This window comes from Takifugu flavidus, chromosome 8, assembly GCF_003711565.1.
Source record: "Takifugu flavidus isolate HTHZ2018 chromosome 8, ASM371156v2, whole genome shotgun sequence".
In the NCBI taxonomy this organism is placed as follows: Eukaryota; Metazoa; Chordata; class Actinopteri; order Tetraodontiformes; family Tetraodontidae; genus Takifugu; species Takifugu flavidus.
Genome location: NC_079527.1, coordinates 12,791,283 through 12,809,143, shown reverse-complemented (window position 1 = coordinate 12,809,143; position 17,861 = coordinate 12,791,283). Strand labels below are relative to the sequence as shown.

Below are 17,861 nucleotides of genomic sequence, written 5' to 3'. Positions count from 1 at the left end.
CGAAGCGGTTGCTATGGTGTGTATGCGTGTGTATGCGTGTGTGTGTGTGTGTGTGTTAGCGGCGGCTCCCCGGTCTCAGCAGCGGCTAGGCTGTGCTCTGTCAGCAGCGGCTAAGATGTGCACAGCTACGGTTGTGTCCATTGCAAACATCACCGCAAGCATAATTTTGCTTTTAAAGGGAAGCGACTCGCAGTGAGTTATAAACGCGATGCAAGATGGCAGGACTAATAAAAAAGCAAATCCTCAAACACTTATCAAGGTAAGTCATGTCTGTGTTTGAAATGTTAGCCGGTTAGCTTTCTGAGACGGTACCACCGGCGGTACTATTGTCAATGCAGCAGGCGTCCCTTTTGACTTATATCTTTCATCTATATGTTGCTTTGCCCTCTTATTTATACCCGCAGTGATTCATATTTGTTAGCATAACGCTACACGTTGGAGCAGCCATACGATGATCGTTTCCGACGGCAGGGACAGTGAACGCAGCACTCCGGTTAAATCGGATTGAAACCCCATCACCGTTTACAAAATTCCAAAAATCGAACATGTGATTCTTCATCTATACCTTAATGTTCCTTTCTGGCCTACTACTGTGAATAAATGATTGTTGTCAGCTTGGTTTTATTGCCACATTTTCCCGTGAATCTGAGCACAGACGTTTGTGTGGCAAGCATCCTCGGTATGTTCCCATCATTTTATTATCTAGTTTAAAGTAGCTTCTGCCTCTGACTTCTATTTTCCTGTAAATTTGACACCATTAGAGGGGGGTGAAAAATTGTTGATAAGTGTCGCCCAGTTCAGCAGAAAAAGCTGATCACTTAACAGAGAATTGCACGTTTCAATCTTGCTGATTCCTTATAGTTTATTTTCAGTCTTATTGGCAGCGTCATAAAATGAATCAACTAAATTCTGCTTATTTAAACGTGCAGGATGATCTCTGAAGCATTTTTGCATCAGGTCATAGACATCATGTGTTTTCTGTTAATACATAAACTGAAAGTCCACCCTACACAGCTGATCTTTCTACATTTACGAGGAAAAGTGTGTTAATCTGAATGCTGTTGGTATTGCTTGCACAGTTTGGTGTTTTAGATGACCAGAACACATTGAAAGTACATGAATAGTGCGAGTGTGAACAGAGGGAGCTTCTTGCTGAGCTCTTAACTTGTGGCTCGGTGTCTAAAGCTTCTGCTGGCTTATCAGGACTCAAAACATGGCCGTATGTGTGTAACTGTCCAACACATGTGAACAACTTTGACCGCACTTAAGTGTCATCCCCACCCGTATATTTAACCAATGTGAACCACACTTGTAAGATATTTGACTTGGAATTAGTCACTTTTCAACTGCGTCGTCTTTAAATGGTGGAACCGATGCTAAACTACCGGAGTTTGAGATGTGATATTAAAGTAACTAACTGCAATATTGCCCATGTGGTTTAGTCACTAAATATATGGAGCCATTTTATGCACTTTTCCCCAATGTTAAATAAAAAAAACTATATTCAGCCTTAACCCTGTAGGTATTTTGAGGACTCCTTGTGGAAAAATATCACAATTATAAGTTGTCCATCATCAACATTGCAATCCCTAAGGGCTGATTTTGTTTTATTTATTTTTTATTTCATTTTTATTATATCAGACTGGCTCTGATTACTGTTGTGGTTGTAGCCTTACAGCGTTCTATTCTGGACTGCTGCTACTCTGCATTAGCACTCATTAATAGAGCGTACACTGTGAGCTGACCTGAGTGTGGAGGCCATCAGCATGAACCCAGTCAGCAGTCTGCTGCAGCCTCCTGCGATCAGTCCTCGGCTCGTAGAAACATCTTTAAAGATGTTTCGACCGATGCGGATAACACAATGTTTGCTATTTCTAATTCCCAGCTGTCGGTAGTATAACAGAAGCTGTCTCTATGTTTGCATAAAAATGATGTTTCGATCTTTTCCCCCTGATTTTATTGCACTCAGGTTCACCAAGAACCTGTCCCCAGACAAGATCAACCTCAGCACACTGAAGGGGGAAGGACAGCTCTCCAACCTGGAGCTCGATGAAGAAGTCTTGCAGAACATGCTCGACCTGCCTACCTGGCTGGCTGTGACTCGAGTCTACTGTAACAAAGCTGCCATCAGGGTGCGTCACACACGGTCAACCCTAAATGTTTAGGCCTAAACGCCTCCTCCTTTTACAGCTAATGAGTGAACCAGTATCCACCAGTGCCACAGAGATAAACGCTGCTGAGAAAGGTATCGTCCAGCCCAGCGGGGGTTGTTGATAACACGAGCACTGATCCAGACAGACACAAAGGCCCAGAGGCAGCAGTGATGATCCTGAGATGTACTGACCGCTGTGCTTTGAGCTGTCAGGATCACGGGTTCCTTTCACGATCAGGCCCAACAACACAACCTGCTTAAGACAACATGAAAAGTCTATATCACAGTCTTTGGTTTACTGATAACAACCTCTTTGAATTCATTGTTGTTCAACTTGAGCATTTGGGTATTTTAAACCAATTTGGCTCAGGGGTTTTATGGTGTTTCCACCAGCTGAGTTTCTGTTCAGTACAAACTCCCCCCTAGCTTCTTTCTAGTATTTATCTGTTCCACTGTGTTTTGTGAGAGCCATCAGAAATTCCCCTGTTTATCTCTTAGTAATTTCCATTCTGAAATCCAAAACCACTTAAATGCTACTTGAAACCCTGAGCCCTTGCGTTTCCTTTAGATCTCTTCTTTTAGATAATCATGATTTCAGTCAGTATTCTAAATTTCCTCTTATGAAGCCTCTCTTGCTTCATGTAACTGGAAGATCATAATCACACTTGACAGTGAATATAGAGTACAGAATGCCATGGCAACTGTTTGACTGACTCTGCTCTCCTCTCCTTTTAGATACAATGGACAAAATTAAAAACAAGCCCGATTTGCCTGGTAGGATTTTCCCACACATTCTAAAAAAAACCCACTATACTTAATGTTTTTTCTTTCTGTCAGTAGTAAACATTCCTTCTGTGTCCTTGCTCAGTTTTTAGATAAGGTTGAAGTAGAAATGAGGACCTGCGAGGAGCCCCGTCCCCCTAATGGTCCTTCTCCTATAGCCATCACAGCGGGACAGAGGTACGTGGACCTGCAGACATTTTCACTCACGTTGAGCGGTGCACCACCTATTTGTTTATGATGACACTTCCTGTTGGCAGCGAGTATGGCTTTGCGGAGAAGGTGGTGGAGGGGATGTCCGTCAGGATCAACTCTATCACCATCAAAGTGCAGGCTCGTGCCTTTCATGCCTCCTTCGAGCTCTGGCAGCTCCAGGGAAACAGCCTCAACCCTAAATGGCAGCGCAGTGACCTCCGCTACACCCGCATCACCGACCCTAAGAGAGGAGAGGTACGTCCCCTTTCAACCTCCGCCACCTGGAGTCTTTGAACATTAATTATCTGAAACTGACACTTGGACAACTTGGATAATTTACTGTGTTTGTTGATTATTCAGGTGTTAACGTTCAAAGAAATTAACTGGCAAAGTCTACGAATTGAGGCAGATGCCATAGAGAGTGACGACCAGGACCTCGGGAGCACCCCTTTACGCCTCATTACCAATCAGGGTCGCATTCGCATTGCTCTAAAGCGGAGAGTATGTTTCGCTGTCTGCATTAGTTTGACTTTCCCGTAGTTTAATAGACTCGTTATTAACTATGGGTTTAATTCTTCACGGTTCTTTCTAGATAAAGGATTGCAACGTGCTGGCATCCAAGCTGTTTTTCATTTTGGACGACTTGTTGTGGGTTTTGACCGACTCCCAGCTCAAGGCCATCATCCATTACGCCAAATCTCTCAGTGAGGCCATGGAGAAGTCTGCCCAGCAGAGGAAGAGCAGGACTGCTGAATCTCTGCAGGTTCTGGTTGCTTTAAGTTGTTTTGACCTTCTGAATGCTTTCATTATCCTCCTGCTTGTCTGCAGGTGATCTAATTTCCTTCCAAGCATAAATTCGCTTTATTTTTATTGAAACAATACAATGTTATGTCTTTCTTCATTTTTGTCTTCCGTTTCAGACTGCTCCGCCATCTCCTGGCCTCCACACCATTTGGACAGACCCCCCACCAGCTCACACTGGCACCCCCAGCAGCACAAGTCAATATTTTGATCACTATGACGTTAAGGAGTCTTCTTACCACACCTTCGTATCTCGCTTGGACTTACACATTTGCAACGACAGCTCTTCAGTGGATGAAGGTGATTCAGAACAGTCATAATCATTAAGAAGTAGTAATGAAGCTGGTAAATAACCTCATGTGATTATTTCATAGATGAGCCACCCCCACCAGGCTTACAAGGGGCCATGCAACTGACATTCAGGAAGCTAGGTTTTGACTACTATCCTGTCCATAGACCTGGTGAGATTGATTCTATTTCTGGTTGTTCTTTTCCCAGAGGCTTTGTCCTGCTCCCACTGTAACCACAGCATTCATTCAGCTTTAGCTGTTTGGGGGATTACTATTCAGGCAGGCTAATGACCTGGGAAAGAGTTCCCGGTACCGATAAACCTCATGGAATGTAGCACAGCAGGCTAATTTTAGTCAATGAATGAAGGCTGAAATAATAGCTATTATTTGTTTTACTGTGGGTTTACAATTGTAATCTTTGAAGGAAACCTTCAGTAGAACTTCATGCACTCTATATCAACATAGTTTGGAAAGACAAACATTAACCACTTGCTTCGGAAGTGGATGAATATCAACGGCATTTGCTTCAGTGTGCAGAGGAATTGTTTGCTATTGTTGCTATCACAGCAAAGCTCTACTAGTGAATTCATTGTAGATAGAGACTCGAGCTGGGCAGCATAACATTGTGACATGTGGTATATGTACAGGGTCTCCTTCGTGTTTTCTTCAAAATGGGGATTTGTTATTGGAATGATTACTTACCACCTTTTTGCTGATGCTCCACACAGCCGATGGATGCCGACACTGGGAACGTCACAGTGGAGCCATGGAGATTCAGGCCCAGTGGGCTGCGAAACTCCTGCAGGAGTATCAGAGGAGAGCTGAAGCTTCTGGCTTTCCTGGACCACATACAGGTGTTTCCCAGCCGAGCAAGGAGTCTCCTGTAAAGACAGTTAGAGGTATGAGGAATTTATCATGTGTTGTTAGAGGTCATTTCTCTGGTTCTGCTAATAGTAGCATCAAGTTAAAGTCTGGAGATTGTTTTTTCTTGCTTGTCTACTTTTCAGATGGTCAGTCCAGTCCAAAGTCGAACTCTGCAGAGCAGGCGGGACGCAGGAACTCTGCGCGAGCCCCTGCAGGATCATCGTTGAAAAGGCTGCGATCGAGCTGCATGGTCATCAGGATGGATGACGTGGACATCCGCCAGGCAAGATCGAATCACCAACTAATTCAATTTTGCTGCTAACAGAGGCCTCGCTAGAAGCAGACAGTCGGTGTGTCTGATAAGCCCAGAGTTTCTTTGGATGCAGAGGATATGAAACTCTTTTCAAACGTGGTTACTTTTATGTTAATGTCACTGTATTAACCACACATTTCAGCCATATAAGACGTAAAGTTATAAAGTGACTAATCAATGTATAAATTACATCCTTAAACCTTTTAATATGCTTCCATTTGATTTAAGACCAGTACAGATTTTAGCATTATTATGAATAAGGTTATTTCCTGGATACAGCTCCACCTGTATCTAGGTATCTATGAACTCTTCCGTGTCAACGTCAAACTTGACGTCGACGCGCATTTGAATTTCATAAGAAGTCGGGTAGAAGCTGGAGAGGGAATTTGTAAGTGATGAAACTATCTGTACATGAATAATACAAAGGAAAGTCCCTTTGTAGCAAAAGGTTCTGGGTTGAACACATGCACTTTAATTTTAGGCTGTGACTAAATGGTGTGACCAGGGTTAACGCAAGTCTCTTCCAGACTAATTAGCCAGTGTTTAATCAGATTACTAAAGTGCTAAACTGATAGACGATTCAGATAGTGTGCTGATATCCAATTGTGGTCCATTATTTAGATAATAACTGCTGCTCTGATAGACTTCAATGCAGCACTACATGAAAATATTGCATAAATTCATAAATATCTCTTTTTTCCCTTCCTTATGAGGCTGAGAAACTCGCTGCCAACTCATAATACTTTTAGGCTTATCAACTTTCACCTTGGCCACTTTGTATTTCTTCTAATGTAAGAACCAAACAGGAAGGGGGTTATTTATAAGTGTAAGACACTTGTACTTCCCTATTTTACAGAAGAAAAGGATGCCCAGGGGAAATACGTACATGTCTCTGGGTTTACGCCTTGCCTTTATCATTGCTGTACTGCTGGTATTGTGTATTGAATTGGAAAAAAAATAAAAATAAAAGGTAAAAAATATTTCCACTTTCATTCAGGTGTCTACAAGGAGCCGTCAAAACAAGAAGACACAAGCTTTATTATCCTGCAACAGAAAAGTGCTCCGTCTGCCAGACAATGTCCCTGCAGTCCATCTGCAGTTTACAGAGTACTATTTCCCTGACAACCCCTATATATCAGGTACTACACAACGGATCTATGGTTTTGGTTTACATTTCAGAAGAGCTAGCGACCTGATATCTTCACTTCCCTTTAATAGTTCAACAGACCTGTTTAAATGCTTGAGCCTGTGACTTGATCAATTATTATCATGATAATGATAATAATGATAGTAATAGATAGTAATCTTCCTTTCTTCCAGTACCCACCTCAAACCTGTACGCCCAGGTGAATGGCCTCCAGTTCACTGTCGACCCACCCAGTGTGCTGTGGATCAGCCTCTTCTCCAGGGGCCTGCTGCAGACGCTGGACCAGGTCAAAGCATTTTATCACTTACAGGACAGCAACAAAGCCGATGAGCATATAGACATTCGCATGGATGCAGCGCAGCTCAAGGTGAGTGTAGAAAGAGCACAAACATTTTGACGTGACATTAGTTTTTTTGTGCTAATGTAAATGGGTTCTGTTTGGTTCCAATATCCTCATTCCTTTCTGCAGCTGATCATCCCCTTAGATTCTTCCATTTTGGACCATCCAGAGCGTCCACAGTCCCTGTCTGGTACTGTCCCCCAAATGGTTTTCAGCAACACCCGTTATTGCCCCCATGGCTCCAGAGCTGATCTCAACAGCACCTTTCACAGATTTGCTTCCTCTTCCTTCTTCCGGCCCACTCCACCTTGTCCTTACCCCAGAGATCAGAGTGCCTTTCACGCCGTCCCAGCTGCCTTTCTCCAGCACTGTCAAGAGACAGAATGTCAACCACTGGATATAAAGCAGCTACGGTCCCAGGATGTTTGGTCTCTCAGTCTCTCACGTGTGACTTTAGGGTTTGATGGAGCTCGGCAATTGCCCAAAAGCAGAACACAACCCTTTGTTGAGTCCTTTGCCATGTCATTGTGGATGTGTCAACCCTCTGCCTTTAAAAATGGTTCATCATCCACCCCTAAGCAGGAAGACACATTGTTTGCCTCAGTGCACCTCATGGTCCATGTCATTACGCCAGTTAAGATGTGGCTCAATCACTACCAGTACGTTGCTTTGCTGAGGATGAAGGATTCCATGGCTCGTTTGGTGGCAGAGTTGAGTCGGAACCTTCAATGTGTTAAGAAGGTTGACAGCCAGAAAATAAAAGCTTCCTCAGTGTGTTTTGCCCTCCTGGTAGACTCAAGTGAAGTGGGTCTCCTATTGCCAGCAGCCTGCTCAGAGCCAGAGGAGGAGGTCCCCCACAGTCCCGAGACAGAAACCCCCAGTATGACAGACTCTGACATTTCTCCCACGCATCAATCTGCAGACATGGTTGTGGAAGAAAATGGCCTTAATGCCACATTTGATCAAGATGAGCAAGAAGGTGTGGTTGAGGAGGCGTATGAAGCAGTGGAAGGACTGGAGTGTTTAACGGCACAGGAAGACACCCCTGTGGTCTCACCTCCTCTTTCCCCTGGTCATTCCCCAGCCCTCTCCCGTGAGCCGTCCACCTTCAGTTTGGAGGGAGAGCTGTCAAGTGCTATTAATGTCACCAAGGATGTGACCAAAGATGCCATCAGTGCCTCTCTGGATCTGACCAAAGGGGCATTCTCAATCACAAAAGACGCCTTCAGTATGCTGAGTCGTGGCTCAGGGATGAGCAAACTGTTCACTTCGCAGGCCAAGTAAGTGCTAATGCTCTCCTGCTGAGCTGTTTCCAACACTGGCGTGTTTCTGTGCGCCATGCTGTGAGCAACTTTAGCTCACCCTTTACTTTGCTGCTTCTGCGTGTACACAGGGAACACGTCCAGCGTTCAGAAGAGTCCTCCCCCTCGCTGGCTGCCAGCCTGCGGCACCAGTCCATGAAGCAGTCACCTTCCCAGCATTCCTTTGATAGTGCAATCTTGGATGGCAGCCTGCCCGATGAAACCTTGTCTTTGGACAGTGAAGTTAGCGACAATTTCTTCGTTTTGATGGACTCAGGTACGTCAGAGCACACATTAAGCTATTTCTTTGAAACGCAGAGGGACATCTGCTTTTAGCGTGTGTCTTATTTCCAGAGTCGGGTATGGAGTCTATGCGACCCACCAACACCCCTGCTGGCAGTCGAGGCAGTCCAGCTCCTGGCACGGAGGGGGGGTCTTCAGCTGAACTCAGTAGCTCTCTGTCCCAAAGTATTGAGGATCTATCTCAGGATCTGGTGAGTTATATTGTTATTACAAGTCCATTAAGAGATTTAATTGTTCACAAATCCACTAGTTCAAAGAAGAAATCCTCAATCCATTAATAAATGAAAAGTTGCCACTATTGCCAACTGTAATTTGTATGCTGTTGTGTTGTTGCAGTCCTCAGTGTTGTTACTGCTCTTGAGTGAAATAGCCTGTACACTGGAGGTCAGTGGTGAAGACCAGGTCGTGGCTGTAGAAGTCCTGAATATGAGCCCTGTGCAGATGGGAAATATCAGGGTATCTGATCTGCTAGCTGGCCTCTTACAAGGTAAAAAAACATGATTTTCAGTCTGTCTGTTTACCAATGGGTTGCAAATCTTGTTCTGTTTACGTTGAGGCAATGTTCAAAAAGTGAAGAAAGTGTAATTAAACAAAAGATTTAAATAATGTTTTTATTTGGCACACCCTTTTGATGAGGAAAGTCACTTCAGCAGGAGCTGTTGTTGAATATGCTCGCAAAGTTGTGCAGCTTCTTGTGTGTAGCTACGGTGCTCTTTTGCCAGAACAAACATTGTTGCCCTGTGGTTATGTAGCGTTAGGTTTCACCTTGATTCTTGCTATTTGTAGCTCCATCCAGACCAGTGCCGAAGCACAGAAGCAGAAGCTCTCCGGTACTTTGCATGCGAACAGAAATGGGCCCATCTGCTGCACGACACTCTGCCCTGGCCGAGTCTATGGGCTTTATGGATATGACAGTGCAAGACTGCAAGGCGGAGCTGCTATCATCCACGGTGGCTAACATCGGCCCTTTCCTTGAAGATGAATTCAGTGCTGAGAGTCCACCAATGAGGCTGCACATGAGAAACATTAGCATCACTATAAAGGTGTAGATTTGGTTTTTGACTTGTGTATACAGCTTAGATTAAATGTAAGAGTGTTTCCCTCATAAACAGTGCAGTTTTGATGGTCATTAATCAAGAATCGGTGGTCTTGACGCGTCCTTATGTCTCCGTAGGACGACAACCCAAAAATCTACCCCACAGCTCCACAGCCTGTCCCAGCCTCCTTTATTGTAGATCAGCTGCTCCTTGAGCGTGGTGAGGATGGAATCATGAGGCTCAAAGGTGAACAAATTCGTCTTTTTTTAAAATTAGAAACAGGTTTTGTGAGCTGTAGATTTGCTGGAATGTTTCCAAAAACTTCACTGCCGGTGAAACAAAAGTGTGAATGTGGTCTTCATTGTTTTTGCAGCAGAAGGAACTGAATGTAAAACCCCAGCAGGTGTTCCGGCGGGTGACGCATTCAGCACAAAGAGTTCCCACCGACAGCAGCCTGAGGTAGGAAATCAAGTAAATCTCCTCCATGTTCTGTGGAGAAACCCTGTCGTACAACAAACTGTACAAATTAAGTTGTTTGAATATTTGGTTCAATATATTAAAGCAATCTGAATTCTGGATTTTGTAATGTTAAATAACCATTGACCTATTTTGAAATGGGAGATAATGCGGAGAGCTCCAGTGTCATGGTCCTGGTCTGATGCTGTGATTACATCTGCTGTCTCTGAAAATCATATCCTCTCAGTTATTGTTGAAGCAACTGCGGCTAATTCTGCCATTGCAGGAACAAACCCTGGAGTCACAGCTCTGCGACGCCAGAGTGGCTCTGGAACAGGCCCTCGGCGACAGGGAACGTCTCCTTCTGGAAATCCAGAAGTATGACCCCACTTTTACTCTGTGAGCCTCTGAAGATCGCGACGGTATCAGGCAACCATCAAGATCGGTTCTAACATATCGCAACATTCGACATTCATAAAAAAAAATGTGATAACTGTTTTAATAATGTTAAAAATAATTGGAAAATTCCGTGACCTAGGTACATTATACATTGTACAATTGTACTCCTAAAATAGTCCTCACTGGTGATTCCTTAATCACCTCCAACTGACAGAAAATTCAATTTGCGATTCAGGTGTTTATACAACACAGCATGCAAGGCTAATATAATCACGCTTTAATCATCTCCATTCCTTTATTTGTGTTACCTAAATGTGAAATCAAGCACATGCCAAAAGTTCTCCTTCACCTGACAGCTTCAGATAGCTGTTACCTGAAGCTCTGCTGTGAAACATAGGTTTTATGAAGCATGTGTTGTAGACTGATAATTCCATTCATCATTTTGTATAGGTTGCTTCCATGAGGTGTGTTTTTATAAGTGTTGTAGAAAATGTGTCTTGTGAACAGCAAGTACAGATGCAATTGATGCACTCACAGACTTTAACAGACCTCTGAATTCCCACCTTGCTCACTTTATCAGCAGGTTGGAATGGTTACACACTCTTATCCGTGTCTCGGCCTCCACCAAAAGAGTCTGAGTCACAGTGTTGTTTTTCTTTCAGTTGTGAAATGTTCTTTTTTACCGTGAAAGCGGTCGAACGTCCACTAAACATGACGAGCTTTTCGATCCCTGCATCACTCCTGGGAATCAGGCGGTGCAGTAACTTCAGTATTGTCATTTTGTATACTTTCTGCTGGTATAAAGGCACCAGATTTACACCAGATTTCTGTAGCTTGCTAGGAAACAACCTGTGTAATTGTCCGTTAGTCATGTATACACTCATATGACGTCTAGAGTAGCTCCTTCGGGATATTTTCATTTGTATTTATTTGGGTCTGTCTGAGTGTGTACTTTGGTTGGATGGGGGTTCTTTGCCGTGTGTGTCAGGCATATCAGTCAAACTGTGGCACAAGCATTGTGTCAGTGTGTGAAATTCACCATAAAAACTGGTTTGCTGTTGATTGTATCTCCAGAGGCAGCTGCTATTCTGTCATTTTCTCTGAACGAATCAGTTACCACGCATGGATTCAAACAGTGATGGGTTTGTTCATTAGAGAAACTTTTCTCCAGTCATTTTATGACTGTGCTTAATGAAATGTACAAAGGTAACGGTTAAACCAGCAGTTAATCCTTTAGAGTTGAGTTCGCCTGTTCCAAGGTTGTCAGATTGTCTTTGAGAGACACCTTGTGGCTGTATCTTGCCAAAGCAGTTGTCTTGCAAGCTAAAAATGACAGGTTAACATTCTAAGAAGAATGTCAGACTTAGAAGCAATAGTCAGCTCGATATCACCAAAATATTGAGGGGAAAAAATGTAACACTACATGAATTCATGTACAGTTTAAACCTTATTTAGTGTGACTAATGCAAACAGTTGTAGTATTTATGCCTCCTCACCTGCACGTGGGCTCATTCTCATACATCCAGTGTGCTTTAGCAGAAAAACAGTATTGAGTATAGTTGTGGTCTTCGGTGTTTTGTTGTGCATGGCCTTTGTGGACAAACCATGGCACCCATGGGAATTCTTCTTGCCACATGTAGCTGTAAGAGTTCTTCAGTTTTCCTCCGGGTCAGGCCTCAGTAGCATCTTGACTTCTGACAAAACGGTGCTCCGACTTGCATCAGCTCGCAACAATGCAACCAGGAAAGCGACGTGAACTAAGGCTCACTGGAAAGCAGATGCACCTTCCGAAGTGAGGTACAATTTATGCCTTGTGAATTAGTTGCACTCGTGTGATAAATTCACTGGAATTTGCACTTGTTTTAATGTAAACCACCTCAGACGACAGACAGAGAGTCCTCGTTGATCTTCCCCAGTGAGGCAAATCTTCTGGACAGTATTTTTTGTCAGTTGTGTGTTACTTTAGATTTTGTATTGTCTATCACAATATTGACATTAATATAAATTTGGTTCTGTGAACCAAAGCTGTATGTGGAAAATATTTTAAAAAGTGAAACAATAAATGATCAATTACTGATCACATATCGTTGTGCTTGTTTTTATTTAAGATGTCAAAGCCTTGGAAAAAAAAACATTTTTAACAACTGATACCAAAACGTTTTCATCACAATTCCAAAAAAGCATTACATTTATTATGATTATCAATGTTTTCCTAATACCCACAAAAACTTAGCACGGCAAATAAAAATAAAAAGCATATTAAATCTAAATGTACTGTAATTCTAACCAAAATAGGTAAATGTGGTTAACATTTGAACTGAATGATGCATCAAATACTTACATTGAGACGTGAAGGCGAATGGCCCAATAGAGTACTAGAACTCTTCGATACTGAGCAGCCATTTTACTGAGGTGGTAAAACAAGTGTCTACTTGATTGAGGTGTGTTAAGAAGAGTCACAACCACATCCTTTTTATTTAGCCACTGTCCATCTCCAGAAGTGATCCTCAATGAAAAAGGATCTGCTTGTATTTGCTGTTGGGAAGCTGATCTCTGCTCTTCAGCCTCCTCACTGCCTCCCTCATGTGTTTGGGCTGCAGCGGCGGGGTATCTCCCCACTTCTCGCAAACATCTAATGCTGTACGAACAAAGGCATGAAGTTAAATTATAACAAGCACAAATATATAAAGTTGATCATCTTATTTGCTTCTTACCTTCTTCAACAATTTCACCAGCAAACACCTTGGAAATACCAGACATGGCGATTACCACGTTCTGAGAGACTGACGATCCTGTTATGGACTGGATCAGCTACAAACAGACATTGATTAATGTAGAAGCCTTACAGCTTTTTTGTTTTTAAAGTACTCTTCTAATCTTAATATTCACCCTTTTAATGGCTGCCTTTGGAAAGGCAGAACGTCTGTACATCTCATAACGATTCAGCTGCTCCTCGGAAAATGAGGACACTAAAACTCTAAAATCAAAGATGCAGTGAGGCGATGTTCACAGGGACGAGGCTTCTGTTAAGGATAGATGTCGTAGCTGGGATATACCACACTTACTGCATTTTTTGGATTTCATCCTCATCCACCTTGTGGCGTTTTTCCTTTTTCTTTTCTGGTTCTACTTTCAGTCTTTTGGAAAGAGGTTGTCCTGATGTTCCTTCTTCATCATCACCAGCCGGAATTTCCTTCACAGTGAAAGAAAAAGTTCTTTAACAGAACTATAAAGTATAACCCAAACAAGGCAAAGAAAAGTACTCGGAGGGTGCAGACCTCCACCAAACAGCTCAATTTCCCACATACTGTAACTTACACCCATAGGATGGCGTATATAGGCAGTATTCATACAAGGTTACGTATCATAGTAGGTAGCTTAATGATCACATCCAATTAGGAAGATCTTTGAAGATCAAAGGTCAAAATCCTTCCGGAATCCAGAACATCACCAAAATTTAATCATCTGTTCTTTGGCCCATTTCCTGAACATTTTATTAAAATTAGTTGATAACTGAGTTACTTTGTTCAAAGACAGTCAGTCACAGATATAGACACTGGCTGTCCTGTAACCTCCTTGCCAGGTGTAATAACAGGTTTATTGTGTCAAACCAATTTACACTTCGGTACACTGAAATAAATACCTGCTGCGTTGTTTTCTCTCGTGTATACTGGAATCATACGTTTGATGTACATAAAGCTTTACAGGTCAAAGTTCGGGTTGAATAATCCCCCTCATGTAGTTTATGTCATAGCTGCTGGTTCAATTCATTAAGCAATGCAATTATAAACGTTTAGTATAGCAATCGTGGACAGAAACATCACGTTTCATTAAAGGCAGTTTGACTTACGGGTTTGGGTTCTTGTTTGCTCTTCTCTTGCGAGGAGGACTCCTTGTTTTCCTCTGTTTTCACTGGGTCAGACTTATCTTCAGTTTGGTCTGATTTGTTAGGTGCTTGCTCTTCACTGCTAGATAGTACCCTCTCAGCGTTGTCTTCAGGTTTAATGCGTGCAGGGTCAGCCATAATTACTCAGTCTTGACAAAACCTTTCAGATTCTGTAAAACAGCATAGCTGTTAGCATCTATCGGCTACCGGTTTGGCTAACACAAATATTGATCCCTCCAACCTCCCATCCATGAGTGTCATTTTACTCAATAAAACATTACGATTAATGTAATCGTGGGATGCGATATAAGGAAAATTATTGACTATAAACCTAAAATGCCTACCTTCTCTATAGCGAGCGACGTGTCAAAACAGCAAGATAGCATGGGTTTTGTAAGCTGATACACCATTCAGCTACAAAACACTAAGGTTGTCGCAAATGCAATCCGATTTAGGTGAAAATCTTTCCTTTATGTAGACAATTTTCATTTATCAACAACTAGCCCTTGAGGTACAAAATGATGCTAACAGTGGGATTTCCGTTTCCTGTTTGAAAAAAACTTTATAGACACTACTAACGAAACAAAAAAACAGTACTACGGGTTATTAAATATTTCCGCCAGACAATAAATACGCCTCTGTGCCGAGTTTCTCAAACTTAACTCTTAAAATGATTGGCTGAAAGTTACACACACTGCCGAGTTGAACGTTGAACTCGATAACAGTAGTTTAGAATTAAATTTCATCTGTTACTAAAATTACTGTTTCACAAACCTGTGTTCGAGTGTTGTCTTCTGGAATACAGTATGTTGTAAAATCTTGCTGTTGACGCACTGGAAGGTTTATGAAACAAATTGCAACAATGCTTCCCACTTATTGTCGATAAATAAATTCAAAATAGTTGACAAGACGTAATTTGGTTGCTCGCATATAATAAAGCGAATTCAGACAGACAGAACAATAAATACTATGTTATCGTCTTTGATTGCACAACTAACGATATCAAGCAATTAAAAGGTTGTTTTGAGAAAATTGCCGTGTGCTGTAGATTTCTAGGTTATTCCAGTGCGTGATGGGTATAAACAGTGCCAGTTTTGGTGCTGGGGCGCCATATTGTTTATACCCATCCACTATTTTGTAGAGCAGCTTGGGTGGGGGTGCCGGGGTAGACTTGTAGGTGCAGAAGAAAAGGGTAGTTTCAAGGAAGTGACGGACGGAGCTCGGGGGACTGGTCAGAGGAAGTTTGCTCGATGCTGGTACCGTGCCGCCGACGAAACTTTTCCTCCAGCGGCACCGTGGATCGGGATAGACGGATCCATCGGCGGGGGAAGCTTTTGTTTCCTCTCCAAACGAGCGGCAATAGTGAGAAATAACTTGCGGCGGTGGGGATAAAAAAAAGGGGGGGCGGAGAGGAATTTCACTGAGGCAGTCAAGCGCCCCCGTTTTCTTCTTTTCCCCGCGTCTTCTCCGGATTCTTTGGGATTTGAGATGGGGAAGGAGCAGGAACTTCTCGAAGCGGCGCGCACGGGAAACCTGGCTGCGGTGGAGAAGCTTCTCTCCGGGAAGCGCCAGTCCGCGGGCACCGGCAGCGGGTTTTCTGGCACCGGTGGAAGCGGCAACAGCGGCGGACACGGCGCCTCCTCTCATCCGCTCTCCAGTCTGCTCAGGTAGGTTCGGGAATGGTGAAGAAGTGTTCGATATCACCTCCCCCCCTTTCCCCCACTGTCCCAACCAAATGATTCACCAGGAGCTGTTGTGGCCACCGGATTTAATGATCCAATTTTTGTCATTAAACCTGGCGCAGGTCAGAAACCTGCTTCTTTGTTAGCTCTCGGTGTTACACTATCCGGTCCGGCAGGTCAATGTACCTGCAGAGATCTGCAACAAAACCACATCCTGAAACTACGGAACTTGAAATACGGGCACCGTCCAGGCTTAATGATGCCCATTGCCACACCAACCAACCGTCGGAAGAGCATTATCCACTCAACTGTCAACTCTTCCTGATGTGCGACGCAAATGTCACTTACGGCAGGTTTCATTTATCAGCGGTCACAGCAGGAAACCCCAGGTGATTTCATGTGGTTTGTCACATCCACTGAAGCTCTGGTTTGCAAGGTTACAAAGGTTCAGTGGCGGTGTTGAGGTTTCCCTTTGTTGTTATTTTTATGCACACTATTAGCTTTGCTGCCTGGTTTAGACAAGAGAAAAGAATCCTGCCCGCAGACCTGTTCAAATGCCACATGTGCACATTGTGTTGTCCGTCAGCGGATTTTTCCAACTGAAACCAGTAAAATCAGTGGTGGTAGGAGTCTGCAGAGCAGTTCTCTGTGGTGCTGTTTGATAAGATCACATTTAATTGAGTTTACACAGAGGCTTGAATATATCATGTATCGCCCTTTTACATTTGGCAACCAAGGACAGCAGGTCGATGTGAAATAAGGGGGTGCAGTAGATATTAGATCTGATAAGCTTTGTTTTATCCGTAGACAACCGTGTTGCTGAATTTCCTTGTGCTGAAATGTGTTGTGAGACCACATAGTGTTTTCCGAAGTTATGAACGTGGATGACTATTTAGATTCGAACTGAAGGGAGCAGTGTATCGTCGTATCATTCAAAAGCACATTTACTGGTTGTATGCAAGGAACCTACACGTGCCCCCTCAATGTCAAGCACCTCCAGGTGGACGCCAGTCGATCCAAATATGATATGGCTGCTTTGGGAGCTCCACGATGGCCAGCTCCTCTCCTGAGACAGGTGTCAAAGCGGAGCCTGGTGACACATTGCTGTTTTCCTTAGAGCAGACCGCACAAACTACTCCCTCTAATTACATTAAACCCCTTTAATCGGAAATCCAATTCGGAGATGTCGTGGACGCGTCTCTCTCTTGCAGATTTGTGGGCAAAGAGTTCATTGTGTCTCGAATGGGGCAACCAACAAAATATCCTTTCCGAAGATATTTCCGGAAAAAAAGCTTTGTTAGACTTTGCAAAAAAAAAAAAAAACTGGCTTGCTTGAAAGAGCCTCAGGAGATTAGCAGCAGGGGCTCGCTGTGTGTGGGGGGGTATTGTCGAGTAAAATCAGAGTAGATTTGATTTAAATAACAAAATGGTGCATTGTCATCTGTGCAGGCTGTGGATTGGTCTCGTGCTGTCTTGGACCAGAATCACGCTATAATCTCTCCAGCATCCATTGTTAAAAGTGAAGGCCCGTAATCCCGTCAGAGGAGATCTGGGACGTAGGATCTGTCTCTAACAAGTTCTAATTAGTGTTGGCTCTAATGTGATGTGTAGACGGGAACGCCGGTGCATTTGTTGACCCGAGTCTGTTTCCACTCGCACTCTTGTCACACTTAGTGTTATTTCAAACAAAGTAACAGCTACTCGTGCTATTAATGTCTGTGTAATTTTAGTTGGCAGCCACTTAATAAGGTTTGCTGTGTCTCCTGCTAGTGTGGAAGGATTTTAGGCTGCAGAAACAACTAGTACCTGTTGGAACAGATCGAAAACACAGGTGATTAAAAGATCTCCCCAATTAAACTCATTAATATTCCTTTAAATTGTGCTGCTCTGAGTTTCTTCATTAGAGTTTTGCCCT

General features: G+C 43.2%; 3 protein-coding genes across 16 annotated transcripts in view; 2 read left to right on the top strand and 1 right to left on the bottom strand.

Moving 5' to 3' along the window:
- Window position 1: 1 nt before the first annotated feature.
- Window positions 2-12,460, top strand: bltp3a (bridge-like lipid transfer protein family member 3A). The gene is made up of 21 exons (XM_057041691.1): window positions 2-259; window positions 1,970-2,132; window positions 2,888-2,926; window positions 3,021-3,112; window positions 3,193-3,382; window positions 3,488-3,628; window positions 3,720-3,890; window positions 4,048-4,228; window positions 4,303-4,389; window positions 4,947-5,117; window positions 5,226-5,365; window positions 6,393-6,534; window positions 6,716-6,909; window positions 7,012-8,162; window positions 8,276-8,460; window positions 8,538-8,677; window positions 8,823-8,973; window positions 9,273-9,529; window positions 9,661-9,769; window positions 9,897-9,982; window positions 10,266-12,460. The coding sequence occupies exons 1-21, from the start codon at window positions 216-218 to the stop codon at window positions 10,380-10,382; spliced, it is 3,951 nt and encodes a 1,316-aa protein (XP_056897671.1). The 5' UTR covers window positions 2-215; the 3' UTR covers window positions 10,383-12,460.
- taf11 (TAF11 RNA polymerase II, TATA box binding protein (TBP)-associated factor) lies at window positions 12,449-15,318 on the bottom strand. 2 transcript variants are annotated; one of them, XM_057041717.1, is made up of 6 exons: window positions 15,039-15,318; window positions 14,229-14,434; window positions 13,444-13,571; window positions 13,268-13,355; window positions 13,093-13,189; window positions 12,449-13,016 (listed from the first exon to the last, which is right to left on the bottom strand). In XM_057041717.1, exons 2-6 carry the CDS (start codon window positions 14,400-14,402, stop codon window positions 12,886-12,888), a joined length of 618 nt encoding a protein of 205 aa, XP_056897697.1. In that variant the 5' UTR covers window positions 14,403-14,434; window positions 15,039-15,318; the 3' UTR covers window positions 12,449-12,885. The 2 variants fall into 2 exon arrangements, with proteins under 2 accessions (XP_056897697.1, XP_056897696.1); XM_057041716.1 differs by lacking the exon at window positions 15,039-15,318 and adding an exon at window positions 14,609-14,913.
- A 161-nt stretch (window positions 15,319-15,479) lies between these two features.
- Window positions 15,480-17,861, top strand: part of LOC130530488 (ankyrin repeat and SAM domain-containing protein 1A) — a 43,583-nt gene continuing 41,201 nt past the window's right edge. For 9 of the 13 annotated variants that reach the window (XM_057041700.1, XM_057041699.1, XM_057041705.1 and 6 more), the window contains exon 1: window positions 16,256-16,335. In XM_057041700.1, the coding sequence (XP_056897680.1) occupies window positions 16,271-16,335 (65 nt within the window). In that variant the 5' untranslated portion in view covers window positions 16,256-16,270. Of the gene's footprint in view, window positions 15,932-16,053; window positions 16,336-17,861 lie in introns of those variants that run through there. The other 4 variants (XM_057041703.1, XM_057041697.1, XM_057041692.1 and 1 more) reach the window with 3 other exon arrangements.